At 35.4% G+C, this 18,916-nt stretch overlaps 1 protein-coding gene across 5 annotated transcripts in view; it reads left to right on the forward strand.

The window, feature by feature from the left end:
- The window catches only part of LOC126815928 (nucleolysin TIAR), a 153,252-nt gene that overhangs the window by 11,032 nt on the left and 123,304 nt on the right, over positions 1-18,916 (forward strand). For all 5 annotated transcript variants that reach the window (XM_050542038.1, XM_056099888.1, XM_050542037.1 and 2 more), the window contains exon 4: positions 5,827-5,922. In XM_050542038.1, coding sequence (XP_050397995.1) covers positions 5,827-5,922 — 96 coding nt within the window. The remainder of the gene's footprint in view (positions 1-5,826; positions 5,923-18,916) is intronic.

Genomic DNA, 18,916 nt, shown 5'->3' on the forward strand with positions numbered 1-18,916 from the left:
ATTTTTATTGCTCGCCTTGCTCGCCCAAACCTAAATTTGCGTGAGCAGTCATCTGCTCGCCATCAATTTATTCGTGGCCAGCCCTGATACCCCGGTTCTACTTGACAAGGAGTAGGGTCGCCTTCCAACCTCATGGGGTTTCTCTGGGTCCCCGGTTTCCTCCCACTGCTAAAGACCCAAACGCGCAAGCAAATTATTGAAATAAAATTGAACCATATGTTAGTCTTTCTTTCTTAGCAAGGTAGTCCTATCTTTATCATATCAGAACATTTAAACAAAATCCAAGAATTGGGCCAAAGTATTTCATAGTAAAATTAAGCTTAGAGCTCAGTATGAGTGAATAAGGCTATAGGGAGTCATGGTGGCCCGAGAAGGACAGCTGTCTAGTCGTTCGGGTGGGACGAAAAACCGAGGTCCTGTATATACATAAGCGTGCATGTAAAAGTTTGATATAAGAGTAGGTCTTTAGGTTTCTGTCTAGTTAAAATTTCCTTCATAGCAAACTGTATGGCGCATGCCCGTCTTCATTCGCCCAGTAGGAGCAGAACAGTAGGACGTTAAACTTCCATTTCATTTCCTTTCTTTCTTCTTTTTTTGTTAATTTATACATGTATATGTACCAGAGCAGACGACTGTGGCCATGACAAGTGGTTGAAAATAAAAATAGTTAGTGTTAATTACTTCCCAAGTTGATGCCCCAGAGATTTTTCTACGGCAAGTAATTAGTCTTTAGCCTGACAGTCTGACAATTAGCATCAATAAAGAAAAGCTGTCCTCTCCTGAGATTCTTTTTCAAGATCTAAAATGATAAACATTGGTTTGAGGATCTCTTGAGATAAAATCTGAAGTCTTTTAGGTGTCAATGATTTTTAACCAAGAGCTAAAATGTATTATAGTTGACACACGCTTGGCATTTCTTTTAGCTGTTTGCTTGGAACTAGAATAAAGAGTTCTGAGATCTTACTAGACCCGGACCCTTATTCACTGAAAAATATCTTAAACCTTGAAGTCTATTGGTCACTATTCGGTGTGAGCTACCTGTGTCCAGGTACCAGGCTTCTAAACAACTGTTGGTACGACTGGCTCCACAAGATAAACCAAGAAATTGATTGATGGAAACTTTCTGCCCTTCACTAAATTACGACAATTTTGAGGTGCGGAAGCCATGTATTTGTTAATGTATTGATGAATCTTTTTCATAGTTTTTTACTTTAGGACATTCTTTCTATAGTTATTATCATGCACTGTTTTGTGCGGTTGGGGTGGATGGCTGAATGGTTAGCATGTGCGTGCTGTATCATAAGGTCTGTCATTGAGTCAACTGACATGGTTACGATTCCCCGGTTGTACGTGGCAAGGAATAGGGTCGCCTGTCCAACATCGTGGGTTTTCTCCGGCTTCTAAGGTTTCCTCCCACTGCTAAAGATCCCCACGCGCTACAGAACATGTTTCAGCATCAAGCCTTATGTTACAAAAAGCCATGTACATACTGGAGTGCACATACAATAACCGTTTCACGAAGAGAAGGTGAAAGTGATTCACTGTCTGAGCAAAATTTCCCTCCTAACACACTGCATGGCATATGCCTGGCTTCATTACGCTGGCCCTGTTTGACCCCTGCATTGGCCGAGAGAGTTCAAGATTTTCCGGCGTGGTTTCCCCTTGTCAGTGGTGCAGGACGAAGGTCCTGACAAGGACTGCTGTCTAGTCGTTCGGATGGGACAGAAAAAACTTCCAGAGGTCCCGTGTACACATTGGAATGCACATAAAAGATCCCTTAGCAGTTGGAATTTGATATAAGAGTGGGTCATAGTTCTGCTGCCCGGACAAAAATCCCCCCCATGGCACACTGTATGGCGTATGCACGTCTTCATTAGCCCAGTCGGAGCAGAACAGTAGAATATTAAACCACATTTCCTTTTCATTAGGCTGATAGGTGCTGAAAAGTGTTATTTCATATCTTATTTATGTGACATTCTTCCCTCATTTACTCATTTACAAATTATGTGTTCAGTTGATTTATAGTTTTATCAGGTCAAAAGATATCTGAAGTATTTAAAAACAAATGTATAATGTAAATTGTGATGAGTTTTTCAACCCAAATGTTAAATTGTTTGATATGATGAGAAGTGATGATATAATACAATGTTATGACCCCGGTTTGTCATAATATTTGATGTGTTATAGATATTCAGTTCATACTTCTAATGTTGCAATGAACCAGGTTAATTTTAATGATTCATTACATCCTAGCCTTTATATCTCTCTTGTTACAAACTCAAAAACCACAAAACCGAGGATATTGCTCCCATTTGTTTTTCAAACCTCTGGGATTTGGAAGTATCTTGAATTGAATTTTTTAAGTTTGATATGGATTTACCGTTACGTTGGCTGTATACTTGGGATGTCGTGGTTGTAAGTTTGTTCTTTTTCTATTGTTTGTTTATTCTGCGCATCATAGCTTTCAAACTTGGATTGATTACAGACCATCGAGATTTAATACAAATAGTTACCACCTAATCTATTGGTGTTGTCTGCATTCTTGTCTTCTGTTGAAATCTCCACATTTTTGGGGTCAATTTGTGAATTTTTTATTTGATCAAGTGTAGATGTACCTACCAAATAATCTGTAGCCAAATAATTCTTAAGCTGGTGTTAGAGGTTGTATGGGTAATTGAATTTATATATTAAAGATATATTATGGGAGATTAGATAAAAGAGCTGGCAGTTCTCACTATAATAGTTAAAGAATAGATAATGTAAAGGGAATATGCTGAAAATTTCAGTCAAATTGATCCACTCTGAACCAAGAATGTCTAATTAATGTCTAATTAATAATTTAGATAACATTTCAGGCCTAAAGAAAGACCTGAAATGGCAGATTTAGGTCTTGCATAATATATGTTTAAAAATATAAATGTATTGAGTTTTAAAGAAGTTACAATCGGTACTAAAAAAAAAATTAAAATAAAAGCATTGTTTGACAGGTAACGGGTCTTACGCCTACTAACAGCTTAGTCGTCCAAGCTGTGGATAAAGATTTTTTCCCATACTTTATGTTTCAATATATTTTTTTGTAAGAATTTTTTCAAAAATTCAAAATGTTTGCAAATAATTGGTTACATGTGGATGAATAAAAAAAACCTTATGTTTGAAAATATGTTTTGAGCATATTTGTTCTGTGAAATTCAAAATCAATAATTTTCTTGTCCTTTATTGAATTTTTAATACTTTCATCAGTAATATAACTGATACAAGTTTGCAAATAATGGGTTACATGTGGATGAATAAAAAAAAACCTGTTTGAAAATATGTTTTGAGCATATCTGTTGAGTTGTGTGGAATTCAAAATCAATAATTTTCTTGTCGTTTATTGAACTTTTAATACTTTCATCAGTGAGGTAACTGATACATACATATTGTTAAAGTAAAATAGTCTAGCCATCTTAAACATGCATTATGCAAGAGCTAAATCTGCTTATCGCAGGTCTTTCTTTAGGCCTGAAATCTTATCTAAATTATTAATTAGACATTAATTAACTTATCCAGACCATAATCAACTCTCGAGACTATGCTTTTTAACGTACCAACTTTAGTAATGTTGAACGAGGCTAGGCGTAAATTTACAAAACTGATATCTCGGTTCATAGTGGACCAATTTGACTGAAATTTTCAACAAATTCACTTTACATTATCTAGTTTTTAACTATTATAGTAAGAACTGTTCGCTCTTTATCTAATTTCCCATAATGTATCGGGGGGTTGGATGGCTGAATGGTTAGCGTGCGCGCGCTGTATCATAAAGTCTGTCATTGAGTCGACTGGCGTGGTTTCGAATCCCCGGTTGTATGTGACAAGGAGTAGGGTCGCCTGTCCAACCTCGTGGGTTTTCTCCGGGTCCTCTGGTTTCCTCCCACAGCTAAAGACCCCTACGCGCAAGCGAATTATGTAAATAAAATTAAACCATATGTTAGTCCCGAAATGACCTAGTTTGTGTCGATCGGACGTTAAACTCCATTTCTCTCTCTCTCTCTTGTTTGTTTATATTTATTTGAGGTGAATTGTTTGTGTCGAGTGGACATTAAACCCCATTTCTCTCTCCACAATGTACCTTTAAGTATACTTTATTGACATTGAGTAGAAGCAGGAAGTATGATGGAGACGAATGATGTCATACACATGAAGAAACAACAAAGAATAGCTACACTAGTGACCGAAATGGGTAGCGCATGCGTTCTATTATAAGATCTGTCATTGAGTCAACTGGCATGGTTTCGATATTCCGGTTGTATGTGACAAGGAGTAAAGTTACCTGTCCAACCTCGTGGGTTTTCTCCATTTGCTCTGCTTTCCTCCCACTGCTAAAGACCCCTACGTGCATGCGAATTATTTAAATAAAATTGAACCGTGTGTTAGTCTCGAAATGACCTGGTTTGTGTCAAGTGGACGTTAAACCCCATCTCTTTCTCTCTCTCTCTCTTGAGACCTGTCTTATCAGTGCACATGTCCAGTGGTACACACCCAGAGAGGATCGAATAGCAGATGATAAAATCAATATTTATATTACAACATGTTATAAAATATATATAACTACAATACAGGTATTTAATTACAGGTAAAACCACCTGGAAAATTAAATTATATACTTCCCTATGATTTTACATTTTAATAAAACTGAAGACTAGATGTAATATGAATAAGGTCACACCTACCTGTGCACACACTGTAAACCTGGTTATCATTTAATCTTGTGTATCTAGCTCTAATTACTTTTACATTCGTTTAATATTAAATCTTTGTTTGAAAATACGTAAAAAATGTTTAAAATCACCATAAATCGTTTAATTTGTACTTCTGTCCAGTTTAAAGCTGACCATTCAATTTTAATAATGAGTGTCCAATTTACAAGTGTTTAATTTCTCAATCACTGTTAAAAAATAAACAACCCAATTTTATATAGAGCTTTGCGATATAATTCATCTGACTTTACTTATATTACTTATAAATTATTTATTATTGTATATACTATTTCGCAATCTTGTTTGTATTAAATAATGTCTATCATTTCTATGTATGGAAAGGGCTTTTCTAAGTTTTTGAAACTTGTGCTCAATCCTTTTGATATTTGTCAATAAAATATGTTTAAACAAAATTGATTAATGATGTACATGTATATAATGATTAATCTTTGAACAGTGGTCAGGAAATTAAATACTTGAAAATTGGACACTCATTATCAAAATTAATCAGTCAGCTTTTAACTTGGACATATGTACAAATTAGATGATTTTTGGGGATTTTAAACAATTTTTACGAATTTTTAAACAGAGATTTGATAAATGAATGTGACAGAAATTAGTGCTAGATACACAAGATTAAATGATACCCAGGTTACAGTGGCACCTATTGAATTTTCTGTTCTTACCTGTTAAAAAAAATTTCCTTCATATTTCTTTGGGGGAAAAAGACTAATTTAGAAACCAGAAATAAAAAGAGAGAGAGATAAATGGGGTTTAACGTCCACTCGACACAAACTAGGTCATTTCGGGATTAACATATAGTTTAATAGAGCGTAGGGCTCCTTAGCAGTGGGAGGAAACCGGAGAACCCGGAGAAAACCCACGAGGTTGGACAGGCGACCCTTCTCCTTGTCACGTACAACCAGGGATTCGAAACCACGCCAGTCAAACCAATGTCAGATTTTATGATACAGCAAAAAACCAGAAGTACTTGGTTGCGCTTTTCAAAAGCTTTTAATTCAAAAGTTTTGAAGTATTTAATTTCAGACTAATTCCTGCTTCATTTTGTTTCATTTATTACTTTCAGCCTGGCAATGACCCCTATGCCTTTGTTGAATTCTACGACCATTCATCGGCCGGTGCTGCACTGGCAGCAATGAATAAAAGAATGTGTATGGGCAAAGTAAGTAATTTTATTAACCAGATCTAAACTCTAAATTTTGTCTGAACCTTAATTTTTGTTTCAAAACAATGCTGTTGTTCAAAGTACACACATTAGTTTTTAATCAGAATGCAACCGATATGTTCCAACTGCAGATTAAATGCCCATGATACGACTGAAAAAATGGCACCTGATGTGTCTGTCATTCAAGTACATGTCCGGCATCATTTTCCACACAACTTTTGCTATCCAACATTCGGCTCTGCCGTGGTCTTGTGCACTGCACTTGTTGACCCAGAGGACATTGGTCACGTCACATGATTAATTACGTGATGAAAAGTGTATATCCTGGTGTTTATATACACTTAATGATGAATTTTAGTCAATTTTTTTTTTAGTGGAAAATGTCATCAATTACCACCCCTTTGGAAAAAAAAGAAAAGAAAATCTAAATTTTTGCATGTTTCGTGTGGAAATGTATTAGGCCTTACAATCACGTTATAAAGGTAAACAGATCCACATGTACATATTCTAAAATTAGCACAATGACATGCACAGTTTGTGATTACGACCCTTTGGTCCGACACAAGCATCAAAACTGAAATTATTGTCTCTTCCCTGGGTAAATGTCACATATTTTATATTTTACATTTCTGGCCTTTCACAATGTCTTCTTCAAAATAAACTAGATAAGTTTGTCTAGGAGGTTTAGCTTAAATTCATTCAAAAACTGAAATTAGAAATGTGTATTTTATAATGAATATATTTGAAGAGATACAGTAAGGTAAGTAGGCCTACATGTTGTAGGTACATTGTTTATTTGTATGCGAGTCATTTAATCTTTCTATATTGGAAAAGGACTATGGAGGGCAGTTGTTTTAGTCCAATTATCTACGAGTTTCATCTCATTAATTCGTTCTGTAAGAAATAGGTATATTAGACTTTTGGCTATTGAAAAGCGTGACGAATGACAAAATAAATAAATGTTAAACAATGAGATATAAATAAAAAAAGTTAGTAAATTAAGTTTGTTGAAAGAGTATAAAGGCACATGATATTCTTTCATATCGTTCATTGCTCACTATATTACGCTAGAAAGATGATCGAGTCTAGATGACTTTTTAAAATTATCCACGTGACCCTCTTTAAGTCACTTGGTTAATTTTAAAACGTCATCTTTGATCCGATTGTCTACCTAGCGAAATATTGTGAGTATTGCCACTAGTTGATGGAATCAAGAGTAGTGAACTTTGATCTCAATTGAAGAGTCCAGGGGAAGAACGATCGAAGTCACATTTTTGTCTTCGCATAAAAGGCAAAACAGACTTTTGGACGAGAATACTTGACTCAAACAGAACAACGAGTGAGTTGAATTACCACTTTAAAATGATGTTTAATACAAATAGTAATTACCAGTACAATAACTGACTTCCACTTTTCAGCCAAATTGGTTCGATGTGACTCTGATCGTTTTTACCTGAAATTGATTGTTCCACAGAAAGCTTATACAATTTGCTACCAGATGGCGCCATTAACTGGGATTCGTTGAAAAAGTGACTTATATCGTTCTTCAATTATTTAATTCCAATCCGTTTCTCACCTTATTATTATATCTACTGAAAGGGGATCGGTTTTAGACGCGTTATTTGCCCCTGAGTTAGAAATCGGAATCATACCAGTTATTTGATAATCTCGCTTACATTCTGATTATTTGCCCCTGAGTTAGAAATCGGAATCATACCAGTTATTTGATAATCTCGCTTACATTCTGATTAAAACACAGATCCTATTTCGTTTCGTTTTTATAGTTCAAAATTTCGTTTTACTTGTCTTTACTACACTAGGATCTGGAAGAGTTGTTATCATTGACATGTTCTGAATGGTGTGAGGGATAAGCCAATGAAACCGTCTGTTACGGTGCGCTTTAGGCATGTTTTGCACGGAATTGTGGTTAATCCACTAGTAACAGCAATGCTGAATGGTTAATCACATCTCTGACATCATAGGGTTAAAAGGCGCTCATATGACGTATGAAGCGACCTATCTCTAAAACCGGTCAGATCTTCATGTAGTGCAGGCCATCGAAAGTATAAAAAAGCGAAACGAAATATAGATCTGTATTTTTATCAGATTGGCTTACAAACATGGACGTAACAGATTTTAGACAAATACATAGTCATAGTTTTTTGTTATTTTTGAAATATTTTCCATGTTACAGGCCACTGTGATAAAAAATCTTGTTATTTTGTTTGATTGTACAGTAATGCATTCAAGATCTACACATCAGGGAATGATAAATGTAAAATCAATATTTTCAATTGGCCTGTAATTGTTAGCTATGTGCTGCATTGTATTTTGATGCAAGTCAAGTAAAATGATATTACATACATGTCACATGACCTAGATTTATTTATGTGGTTTGGGTGTGTAAGGTACTGGTAGTCCATTGTCCTTTCCAACAGAAACTTAGAGCACTTGGACGTCTTTCCTAACCTCACCCACCCCACACACCTGTAACAAGAAAAGCCATATACACATGCATCAGAAAACTGTACTAATAAAGCTAAGAAGAGAAATGTTTCAATTTTAATAACTGAAGTACTGGTAGGCCTACATGTATATGGGGAGTGCAGAGAAACGTCTTGAAGCCATAGACCCCGCCCTCCCCCCCCCCCCAAATTTTAATAACTGAAGTACTGGTAGGCCTATATTGGGAGTGCAGAGAAACTTCTTGAGGCCATAGACCCCGCCCTCCCCCCAAAAAAATCAACCCACCCCCACCCCAAAAAAAAACAACACAGGAACATGCTAACACTAACACGGAAACTATTTTTAGTTTACATTAGGAGCAAAACATAAATTAGCTAGCAGCTAAGTTGATAAGAGGTAAACAAATCTAATTTTAAAAAAAAAGTTTTTTTTGTAAATATTTTATTTCAAATTTATTTCAAATCAAAGGGATCAGCCATAGCCTATATCACCCCTCTCCTCATACAAGTTCGGGGGTGGGGGGGGAATGGCCGAATGGTTAGCACCTGCGTGCTGTATCATAAAGCCTGTCATTGAGTCAACTGGCGTGGTTTTGAATCCCCGGTTGTACGTGGCAAGCAGTAGAGTCGTCTGTCCAACCTCATGCGTTTTCTCTGGGTTCTTTCGTTTCTTCCCATTATTAAAGACCCCTACGCCGCAAGCGAATTCATGAAATAAAATTGAACGATATGTTAGACCCGAAATAACCTTGTTTTTGTCAAGTGGAGGTTGAACCCCATTTCTCTCTCTCTCTCTCCCCCTCCCCATAGATGCCCCCCCCCCCTCCCCACACACACACATACACAAAAAACCCCAAAAAACACAGGAACACAACTAACACCTAACACCAAAAATATTTTTTTAAACATAGTTTACATGAGGCAATATAACCTCAATGAAACATAATCCTACACTAATACCAGAATTTTCAATATTATTCATGTACATTGTACTGTAGTCATTAATTATATATGCATGGATCAACATGATCAAATTATACACTGTTGTACATGCTTCACATGGGCCATAAACATTAATTATAAACTCATGGTGTAAATTATTAATGAGTAATGATTAGGATAACCTTTACTAAAAATATTTATTCTGTAATTATATAAAATCTCCTGCCTAGAGTATTTTATAGTTTAATTAACAAAAGATTCTATCTTGGTATATTTTACGAAATTCTCTTTTCAACGTTGGAATCAGAATTTCGAATCAAACTCTTTTATTGATATTATTTCAAAGTGTATATTTGTTGTTCCCAAAACAATATGAGTATTTCTATGAAAAAAAAAAAAAGGTCTGTCTTTGACTCAACTAGCGTGGTCCTGTTTTCCCCCATTTCTAAAGAACCCTTCGCTCAAGTGAATTATTGAAATAAAATTGAACTATATTTTAGTCTCGAGATGACCTAGTTTGTGTCGAATGGACGTTAAACCCCATTTCTCTCTCTCTCTCTCTCTCTCTACTTCTAGATTATTTTGTCTTTCATAATGCAAGTCTAAAATTCTATTCACTCTTGCTTTGCTTCATGTCAGATTATCGAACCTTTGGTTTTTTTTAAGTTCAGATCTTAATGTGGGTTTTCTCAAAGTACATAGATTCTCCATTTGCTTTTATGACTACTTCTTTTTTTCATTCCTGAATCTACAGTGTAATCCTCTAAGTATTAAGCATGGATTTTCAGTTGTAATCAAACAGTTTTATGACTCCAAGTTAATCAAGAGTTATCTCCCTTACAAAGCTTAGCCAAGAGCCATAAAATACTAAGAAAAAAATCAATTTCTGTTCCATTGGTCATCAACTAGAACAGATCAAATGAAAACACCTTGGGATGGTTTGATCTTTTATCAAATGGAAGAAGTAGAATTAGCAAACTTGTTTTACATTAGGACAGGAAACTCGTGTAGCACAAGTGTGAAAGGATCATTTCTGTTAAACCTCCATTTTAACGGAAGTTGTGTGTTCTCCTTTCTCCACACTCATCAGCATGTCGTTGTTTCTGTTTAGAGAAAACTCGTATTAATTGAATCGTCTTCCTGATTTAAGTAAACGGCCTTACAGTTACACTTATACACATAAATCTAGTGCATTGGGTTTTTAAAGTGAGTTTATAGATTAAGGTTTTCATTTTAGAAAAGGGCAAAATGGCATAGGTAAGAAAGTTGACACGATTATGATGAATCCAAAAGTGTCAACATTAAAATAAAATTCTGTCCTAATATGGTTTAATGGAGATGTACATTTTAATACATGTAATTAATGTGAGTTTATCATAATATATGCTTCACATATCTTTTATAATCATATCCGTTTTTTTGCTCGAATAAATTTTAATTGAATTAGTTGGTTGATTAGGTACCAAGTTCCGTGAAACTCGTCGACCATATACGAGCCACAGGGTGAACAATAAGAAAATGTCCTTTTTGATTAGAAATATGTAGATGATATTCAAAAAGAATACATACAATGGTTCATTTAAAAAAAAAGAAATTACTTTTAATAAGATACATAAAAATTGCAATCGAATATATAACACGGAGCGGGAGCCAATTGTGTTTATATCATTTCATTGGCAAGCATTTTTTGAACGGAAGAGCCGTTTTCAATAACAATATTGTTTTTAAATTGAATATTGCACATTTTGTGTATTCAACCACTAAATGTCATTTAAACAAAACATTATTTTTGCTTTATTAAAAAATTTCCAAAAATGAATATTGCACATTTTGTGTATTCAACCACTAAATGTCATTTAAACAAAACATTATTTTTGCCTTATTAAAAAATTTTCAAAAATATTTATCCTTAGACGATGAATCGAAATATAAAAGAAACAAAATCTCAAAAGTATCAGTATTTATTTTTGAACCATGCTGATATTTTTTTTATCGGGATTTAGTTTTATGATCTTTGGGTCTAAAGATAGAAGACACATGTTAAAAAAAAAGAAGAAAAAACCCCAAAAAACTTGGTTAGATCAGAAACAGGCTGTAAAAATGTTTGATCAGTTCCCTTGGTTTTTTTTTTCATTTTCATCTTTTTTAATATCTGTTTTATTACATCTGTTTTGGCTGGAAATAATTAGAAGTTTGTTATAAAAACTCGAGTGGGTAGCATAGATGAGAGTCCATTATAGAAATCGGTGACACATGATAAATGAGAATGACAATAGATTTATTTTTCTCCGAAAGAGTACAAGAATGTCGAAAGAGTACAAAAATGTCGTTGGTTCTACTAATAATTAAGACCATATTTGATACCGTAAAAACTATTTGACACAAGCCGATGGTCACTTCTTCGAGGTGATCGGCCAAACATGGTCCTCATACACTGTAACCCAGGTATCGTTTAATCTTGTGTATCTTGCACTAATTTCTTTCACATTCGTTTAATATGAAATCTTTGTTTAAAAATTTGTAAAAACTGTTTAAAATCACCATAAATCGTTTAATTTGTACTTCTGTCCAGTTTAAAGCTGACCATTCAATTTTGATAATGAGTGTCCAATTTACAGGTGTTTAATTTCTCAATCGTTAAAAATTAAACAACCGAAATGATTAATGATGTATAATGATTAATTTTTGAACAGTGATTAGGAAATTAAATACTTGTAAATTGGACACTCGTTATCAAAATTAATCAGTCAGCTTTAAACTGGACACATGTACAAATTAGATGATTTTTGGTGAATTTAAACAAATTTTTAAACAAAGATTTGATATTAAACGAATGTGAAAGAAATTAGTGCTAGATACACAAGATTAAACGATACCTGGGTTACAGTGATAGTAATTAAAACCGTATGTGATACTGTAAAAACTTTTTGACACAACAGAGAACTTTGATTTGACCCATATAATAATCAAGACCATACGTGATACTGTAAAAACTATTTGATACCGTAAAAACTATTTGACACAAGCCGATGGTCACTTCTTCGAAGTGGTCGGCCAAACTTGGTCCTCATAGTAATTAAAACCGTATGTGATACCGTAAGAACTATTTGACACAAGCTGATGGTCACTACTTCGAGGTGGTTGGCCAAACTTGGTCCGGGATGGTCCTCATAGTAATTAAAACCGTATGTGATAACGTAAAAACTATTTGACACGACAGAGAACTTTGATTTGATTAGAAGCCGATGGTTACTCCTTCGAGGTGGTCGGCCAAACAGAAGTTAATAAATGATGTATGGGGAATTGTGGTGCTATACATTTTGAAGTAAAAGTGAAGGTGAATTAATTTTATTCTCAAGGGATAACGACACCATGTTAATGACTACATTAGTAATGAGTCTGCTGGTGCTGGCACCATGGGACCCATTCCCTACAAATTACCTACCATTTTAAGTACCTAGTAAGCCTTTCAGCATCCTTATAATTAGCTTTTTATTGTTTGCAGATTAAGAATGCAACCACGAGCAGGTGAATCTGACTCTGGATTAGAAATAAATTTCTGAAAAAAAAAATTCCCGACTTATCTTGTTGTGATAGAAAGTGTTGTATGAGAAAACCACGGTAAAAGAGTTGCCTCGGGCAAGAAGAGATAAATTGCATCTGGTCCTTCAATCTAGTGACAACTCTCAATGACACTGACTTCCCTCCGTCTCAAATTACGGAGCGTCTGGTCAGAAAATTACTCTCTAGTCGCTAGGAAAATCGACATAGGACAAAAATAATGATCTGTCTAACTGGAAATCATAGGAAGCTTCTCAATCACATAATGGATAAACTTATTACAAACTGGAAAGCAATATTTATACAGGATCAGTATGTCGGAGATCAATCCTTTACATTTATCCTCGTGCAAATTTCCACGATGAGCAGACACACTTTGTTTACCCTCCATATCGTACATCTACGAACAATACAAAGGACTTGAAACGTGCCAAAAAACGGCCATGCATACCGTGAAAAACATTAAATGTAACTTAAATATATTTGAACCACCAGACCAGAAAATCTATTCTTTGATTGGATATGGCTTTTTTACTCCAGTTATCAGTTTGTTGATGGATACGGAGCCACTATGAAATTAATTATTGCTTTGATATGATTGTTAGTGCATTATAATAAAATTAATGAAAGTTTGATATATTTTGCGTGCAAGTTGTATCATAATGTCTGTCATTGATTCAACTAGTGTGATTTAGATTCCCTGGTTGTACGTGACAAGGGGGGTTGGATGGCTGAATGGTTAGCGTGCGCGCGCTGTATCATAAAGTCTGTCATTGAGTCGACTGGCGTGGTTTTCGAATCCCCGGTTGTACTTGACAAGGAGTAGGGTCGCCTGTCCAACCTCGTGGGTTTTCTCCGGGTCCTCCGGTTTCCTCCCACTGCTAAAGACCCCTACGCGCAAGCGAATTATGTAAATAAAATTAAACCATATGTTAGTCCCGAAATGACCTAGTTTGTGTCGAGTGGACGTTAAACCCCATTTCTCTCTCTCTCTCTATACGTGACAAGGAGCAGGGTCGTCTGTCCAACCTCATGGGTTTTTTCCTGGTCCTCAGGTTTCTTCCCACTGCTAAAGACCCCTAGGCATGAGTGAATTATTGAAATAAAAATTGAACCCGACTCTCCGTCTCTCTCTCTCTTAAAATTTTATACAAACAATTTTGACTGTATTTTAGTATGCATTAAGTCGTGTAAGATGGAATATTTCCCTACAAAAAATGACATTAATAGATTCATATAAGTAGATTTAAATCTGTTTTGTGGTGGATGAGGTTACGGTAAAAATGGATAATCAAGACTTTGTTTATTATCGTAACAATGGTAGTAATGACAATCGAGGCTACACTATAATATATCGTCAATACCTGGGAGTTGGGTGGCCTGTCATTGAGTCAACTGGCGTGGTTTCGAATCCCCGGTTGTACGTGACATGGAGTAGGGTCGCCTGTCCAACCTCGTAGGTTTTCTCAAGGTCCTCCGGTTTCCTCCCACTGCTAAAGACCCCTACGCGCAAGCGAATTAATGAAATAAAATTAAACCATATGTTAGTCCCGAAATGACCTAAACCCCATTTCTCTCTCTCTCATCAATACCTAGACTCCAGGTGAAGTAATTTGACTGAAATTTTCAGCATATTCTCTTTTCAGTATCTATTTTTTAACTATTATCGCGAGAACTCTCGGATCTTTATCTAACCTTACCTAATGCCACTTTAAACATTTATTAATTTAATGATAAAATGAATAATCAAGACTTCTTACGACTATAAACAATCGGCGCTACAACTTTTAAACATTCATAACTTCACTCAGAATAAATTAATTTGAATGAGATTTTCAATATATTCATTTTGGATTATCTATTTTTGAACTATTATTGCAAGAACTGCCAGCTCTTTATCTAAATTTTACATACATGTATGTTTAAGTTTGATCGTCTTAAGGGAACACATGGCTAAGTGGGTAAGACGCTGGCTCGCTAGTCTGGAAGTCGGTTGTTCGATCCCTGCATTGGCCGAGAAAGTTCACCGGGATTTTCCGACATGGTTTCCCCTTGTCAGTGGTGCAGAACGGAAGGCCAGACAAGGACAGCTGTCTAGTCCTTCGGATGGGACGAAAAACCGGGGTCCCGTGTACACATTGGTGTGCATGTAAAAGATCCCTTGGCAGTTGGAATTCGATATAAGAGTAGGCTATAGTGCCGCTGCCCGGGCAAAATTTCCCTCATAGCACACTGTATGGTGTATGTCTGTCTTCATTAGCCGAGTATAGGAGTAGGACGTTAAACCCCATTTGATTTCATTTACATTCATGACTTTGCTCAAAATACATGTAAGTAATTTGAATGAAATTTTCAATATTCATTTTGCATTATCTATTTTTGAACTATTATTGCAAGAACTGCCAGCTCTTTATCTAAATTTTACATACATGTATGTTTAAGTTTGATAGTCTTATTTTTAAAAAGTAGAAGAATTTTATGGAATACAAAGGTTCATTTGGCAACAGAATTTGACAGAAGAAACGCAGTGAATTAAGATTTATTGACAATTGCTATAGGCAATCTGTGAGAGGAGGTGACTAATTTACATCCACTTATTGTCTGTAATTGGCATTTAAAGTGACACTTTTCAAACCTTACTTTTCTCCTTTAAAAAAAAACATTGTCGAGTCATCTAAGTTGGGTCTTTGCTTTAAAACACGTTGGTAATTGGACTAATTGTTTTTGTACGTATACAAATATAGATTTATGTGTACTGTTGTACGAATCATAGTATTTAACAGAGACAGAAAATAGAACACTTTGGAAAACCGGCTATATTGTTGCTTCCAAACCATGGCTTCATTCAGTATTGTATGTTTTCCACCCTGAGGTAACTAATTTACGTCATTTGAAAATAAAAGCCTGTAGGAGGATGCCATGCTCCTTAAATCCATATATCTTCTTGTTTTTCCTGTAATTCAAAGTAATTGTTCGTAATTTACCAGAAGTAGCCCCATTTTCATGCAGTCTTGAATCCTTTATGGCGATTTGACCTTGCATACTTACAATACAGGTCGCATGCAAAATAGTATACAAATAAAAGGTATTAATTTCAATTATTGACGACATCTTGAATATCTATTATTTGGTCGGGGGAGAGAGAGAAATAGGGTTTAACATCCATTTGACATAAACTAGTTAAACACATTGTTTAACTTTATTTCAATAAATCGCTTGCGCGTAGGGGGACTTAGTAGTGGGAGGAAACAGGAGGACCAGGAGTTAGCGCACGAGGTTGGACAGGCGACCCTACTCCTTGTCACGTACAACCAGGGAATATTATTCTATCGGATACATCTGCATAAACTTTACATTGGAGTGTATGTTAAAGTAGGAATTCGAGATAAGAGTACCGGTAGGCTGTATCGCCGCTGCCTGGCAAAATTTTCCTCATAGCACACTGTATGGTGTCTTCATTAGCCCAGACAGTGCAGTGCAAAAAAAGGGGGGTTGGATGGCCGAATGGTTAGCACGTGCGTGCTGTATCATAAAGCCTGTCATTGAGTCCACTGGCGTGGTTTCGAATCCCCGGTTGTACGTGACAAGGAGTAGGGTCGCCTGTCCAGCCCCGTGGGTTTTCTCCGGGTCCTCCGGTTTCCTCCCACTGCTAAAGACCCCTACGCGCAAGTGAATTATTGAAATAAAATTAAACCATATGTTAGTCCCGAAATGACCCAGTTTGTGTCAAGTGGACGTTAAACCCCATTTCTCTCTCTCTCTTTAACTCAATATCATTCACATTTCTCTCTCTCTCTTTAACTCAATATCATTCACATTCTTCTACATTGAAAACATGACTTATTGGTCAATTTAAATCAACATTGACGTTGTTGTTATCTTACCGGGAAAAGATGGACTTCTGGTATCCAATATTAAAGGACAATATTGGTGTCAGTCATTATCACATATGATAGAACTAATTAAACACGTTCCAAATATAATTTTAACACAGAGACCATTGCTACGATGACTGAGTAATATAAGTTTCCTGAATTGGAAGGAATTATTAGTGAGCAGAAATTCGGCCGTGTATCTGTTATCACTCGTCACATCAGTCAGTTAAATAGAGGTATGACTCGTGTTTTCCTTTGGCGTTTGTCACTTCCGATTCAGGAAATCTGTATTACTCAGCTATCGTAGCAATGATCTCTGTGTTAAAATTATATTTGGAATGTGTTTAACCAGCTCTATCACATATGTGATAATAACTGGCACCAATATTGTCCTTTAAGACACAATGAAAACTTAGCATACAAATAGCGTGTAATGAAGTGACTGGATGAACAAGGCTAAACAATTACCGGAGTAGACTGGAACAATCAGATGCCAAACACTGCCATTCAATTTGCGTATTTTACTGAAGATAATTAATTAGTAATTAGTGTAAAAATAGAAACGATTGAATGTAAATCAGTTTATATACATTCATATTACATTATTGTATGTGTTGCGACCCATTTGTGTCAATTTCTAGGTCCCAAATATTAGTGTTTTAGCTCCTTTAACACAATTAAAAACGTTTATTTAATCGTTGTGTGCATGACAGATGTAAAACGGAGTAAAACCGCATTACAAAATAGTATATCAATTTTAGGTATGGCTGCCATTCATATTACATTATTATATGCATTGTGACCCATTTGTGTCCATTTCTAGGTGCCAAAGAATCTGTTACATTTTGCTTTAATCCAGTTTGGTTGCATATACATCGTCAGCTTATATTATTAACTGTGTCAACATATCGTGAACACGCTAAGCATACAGTCAAAGTATACACAGTAGACCCTTTATTTCTGGAAATTAGCACGGCTTAATGATTACCATTACTTTGCAAGGAAACCTATCAAAATAAAATTGAACCATGTGTTAGTTCCGAAATGACCAAGTTTGTGTGGAGTGGACGTTAAACCCTATCTCTCTCTTTCTCTCTATAAATATTTTGAAAGATTTTTATGTTATCAACCAGTTTCTATGTAAAGAGTGTACAAGGTGTTGACTTTCTGTAATTGATTAGTCAATAGTTTTGTGCTTTAATGGCTTTATAAAAGAAAATCTTATTACCATTTGTTGTGATTCACTGATTTTCCTTTTAAAGTGTTACTATTACTTAAAAGAAATATTTCCATGACAATAGATTAGAAATAATGTAGAGTGTATTCTTTTGTTGAACTCGGCCCTGCGTTGTACTAGGTATTTATATTTAAAGGAAAGTCGTTTTTCAGTTTAATTGTTATTTAAACAGCAGTGGTTAATTTTCTATAAAAAGTCAATAATAGCTTTCAGATGCAGATATAAAGGATTTTATTTGCTTGGAACTGCTGCTGACATGGCTAGTTCACTGATTACTGTGTTCTGGAGACAAGAACTCGTTCCCTCGGGATAATAGGTCAAGACATGACTGCCACAGTCGACATCTACACACCATTGTCACCAGAGATGGTGTGCTGTCCATAGAGATGCGCTGTGTTGAAATGTCATGATTGATTTCGTCACCAAGAACTAAAGAATTAGAAAATGTCCTCCCTCGACAATCGTGCTCATTGGTATTCATGGTAAATGTCCCTTCGTTCCACTGCTTCGTTAGTTTTTAACCTATAGAAATTCAAGATGGTCATAACTTTTCCTCTAGACTCATTTGAAAACTAAATAAATGCTTCCAGAAATGATGAATTCTGTCATTTCTTAACCTTGGAGTTAATGCACTCTGCTCTTTCTTTCCCCCGATTTGAATTTGTTATTCTTTTCGTGACAAGTTTATTGGCAGTTTATGCAGAAAAGTTGTAATTGTGTGCGAAAACATATGTTTGATTAAAGAAAAAAAAGTGGATAATTTGCGACGATACCATTCATCACCGTTAATACACGTATAATGATTATAATACCATCTGATTTATGACCAGCATAAATTGGGCTTTTATTTCTAAGTACTAATTATCCTTGGAATATAAAATGGATTCCATTTGTAGCTAGCACTTACTAGA

Source organism: Patella vulgata, chromosome 3 (assembly GCF_932274485.2).
Source record: "Patella vulgata chromosome 3, xgPatVulg1.2, whole genome shotgun sequence".
NCBI classification, from domain to species: domain Eukaryota; kingdom Metazoa; phylum Mollusca; class Gastropoda; family Patellidae; genus Patella; species Patella vulgata.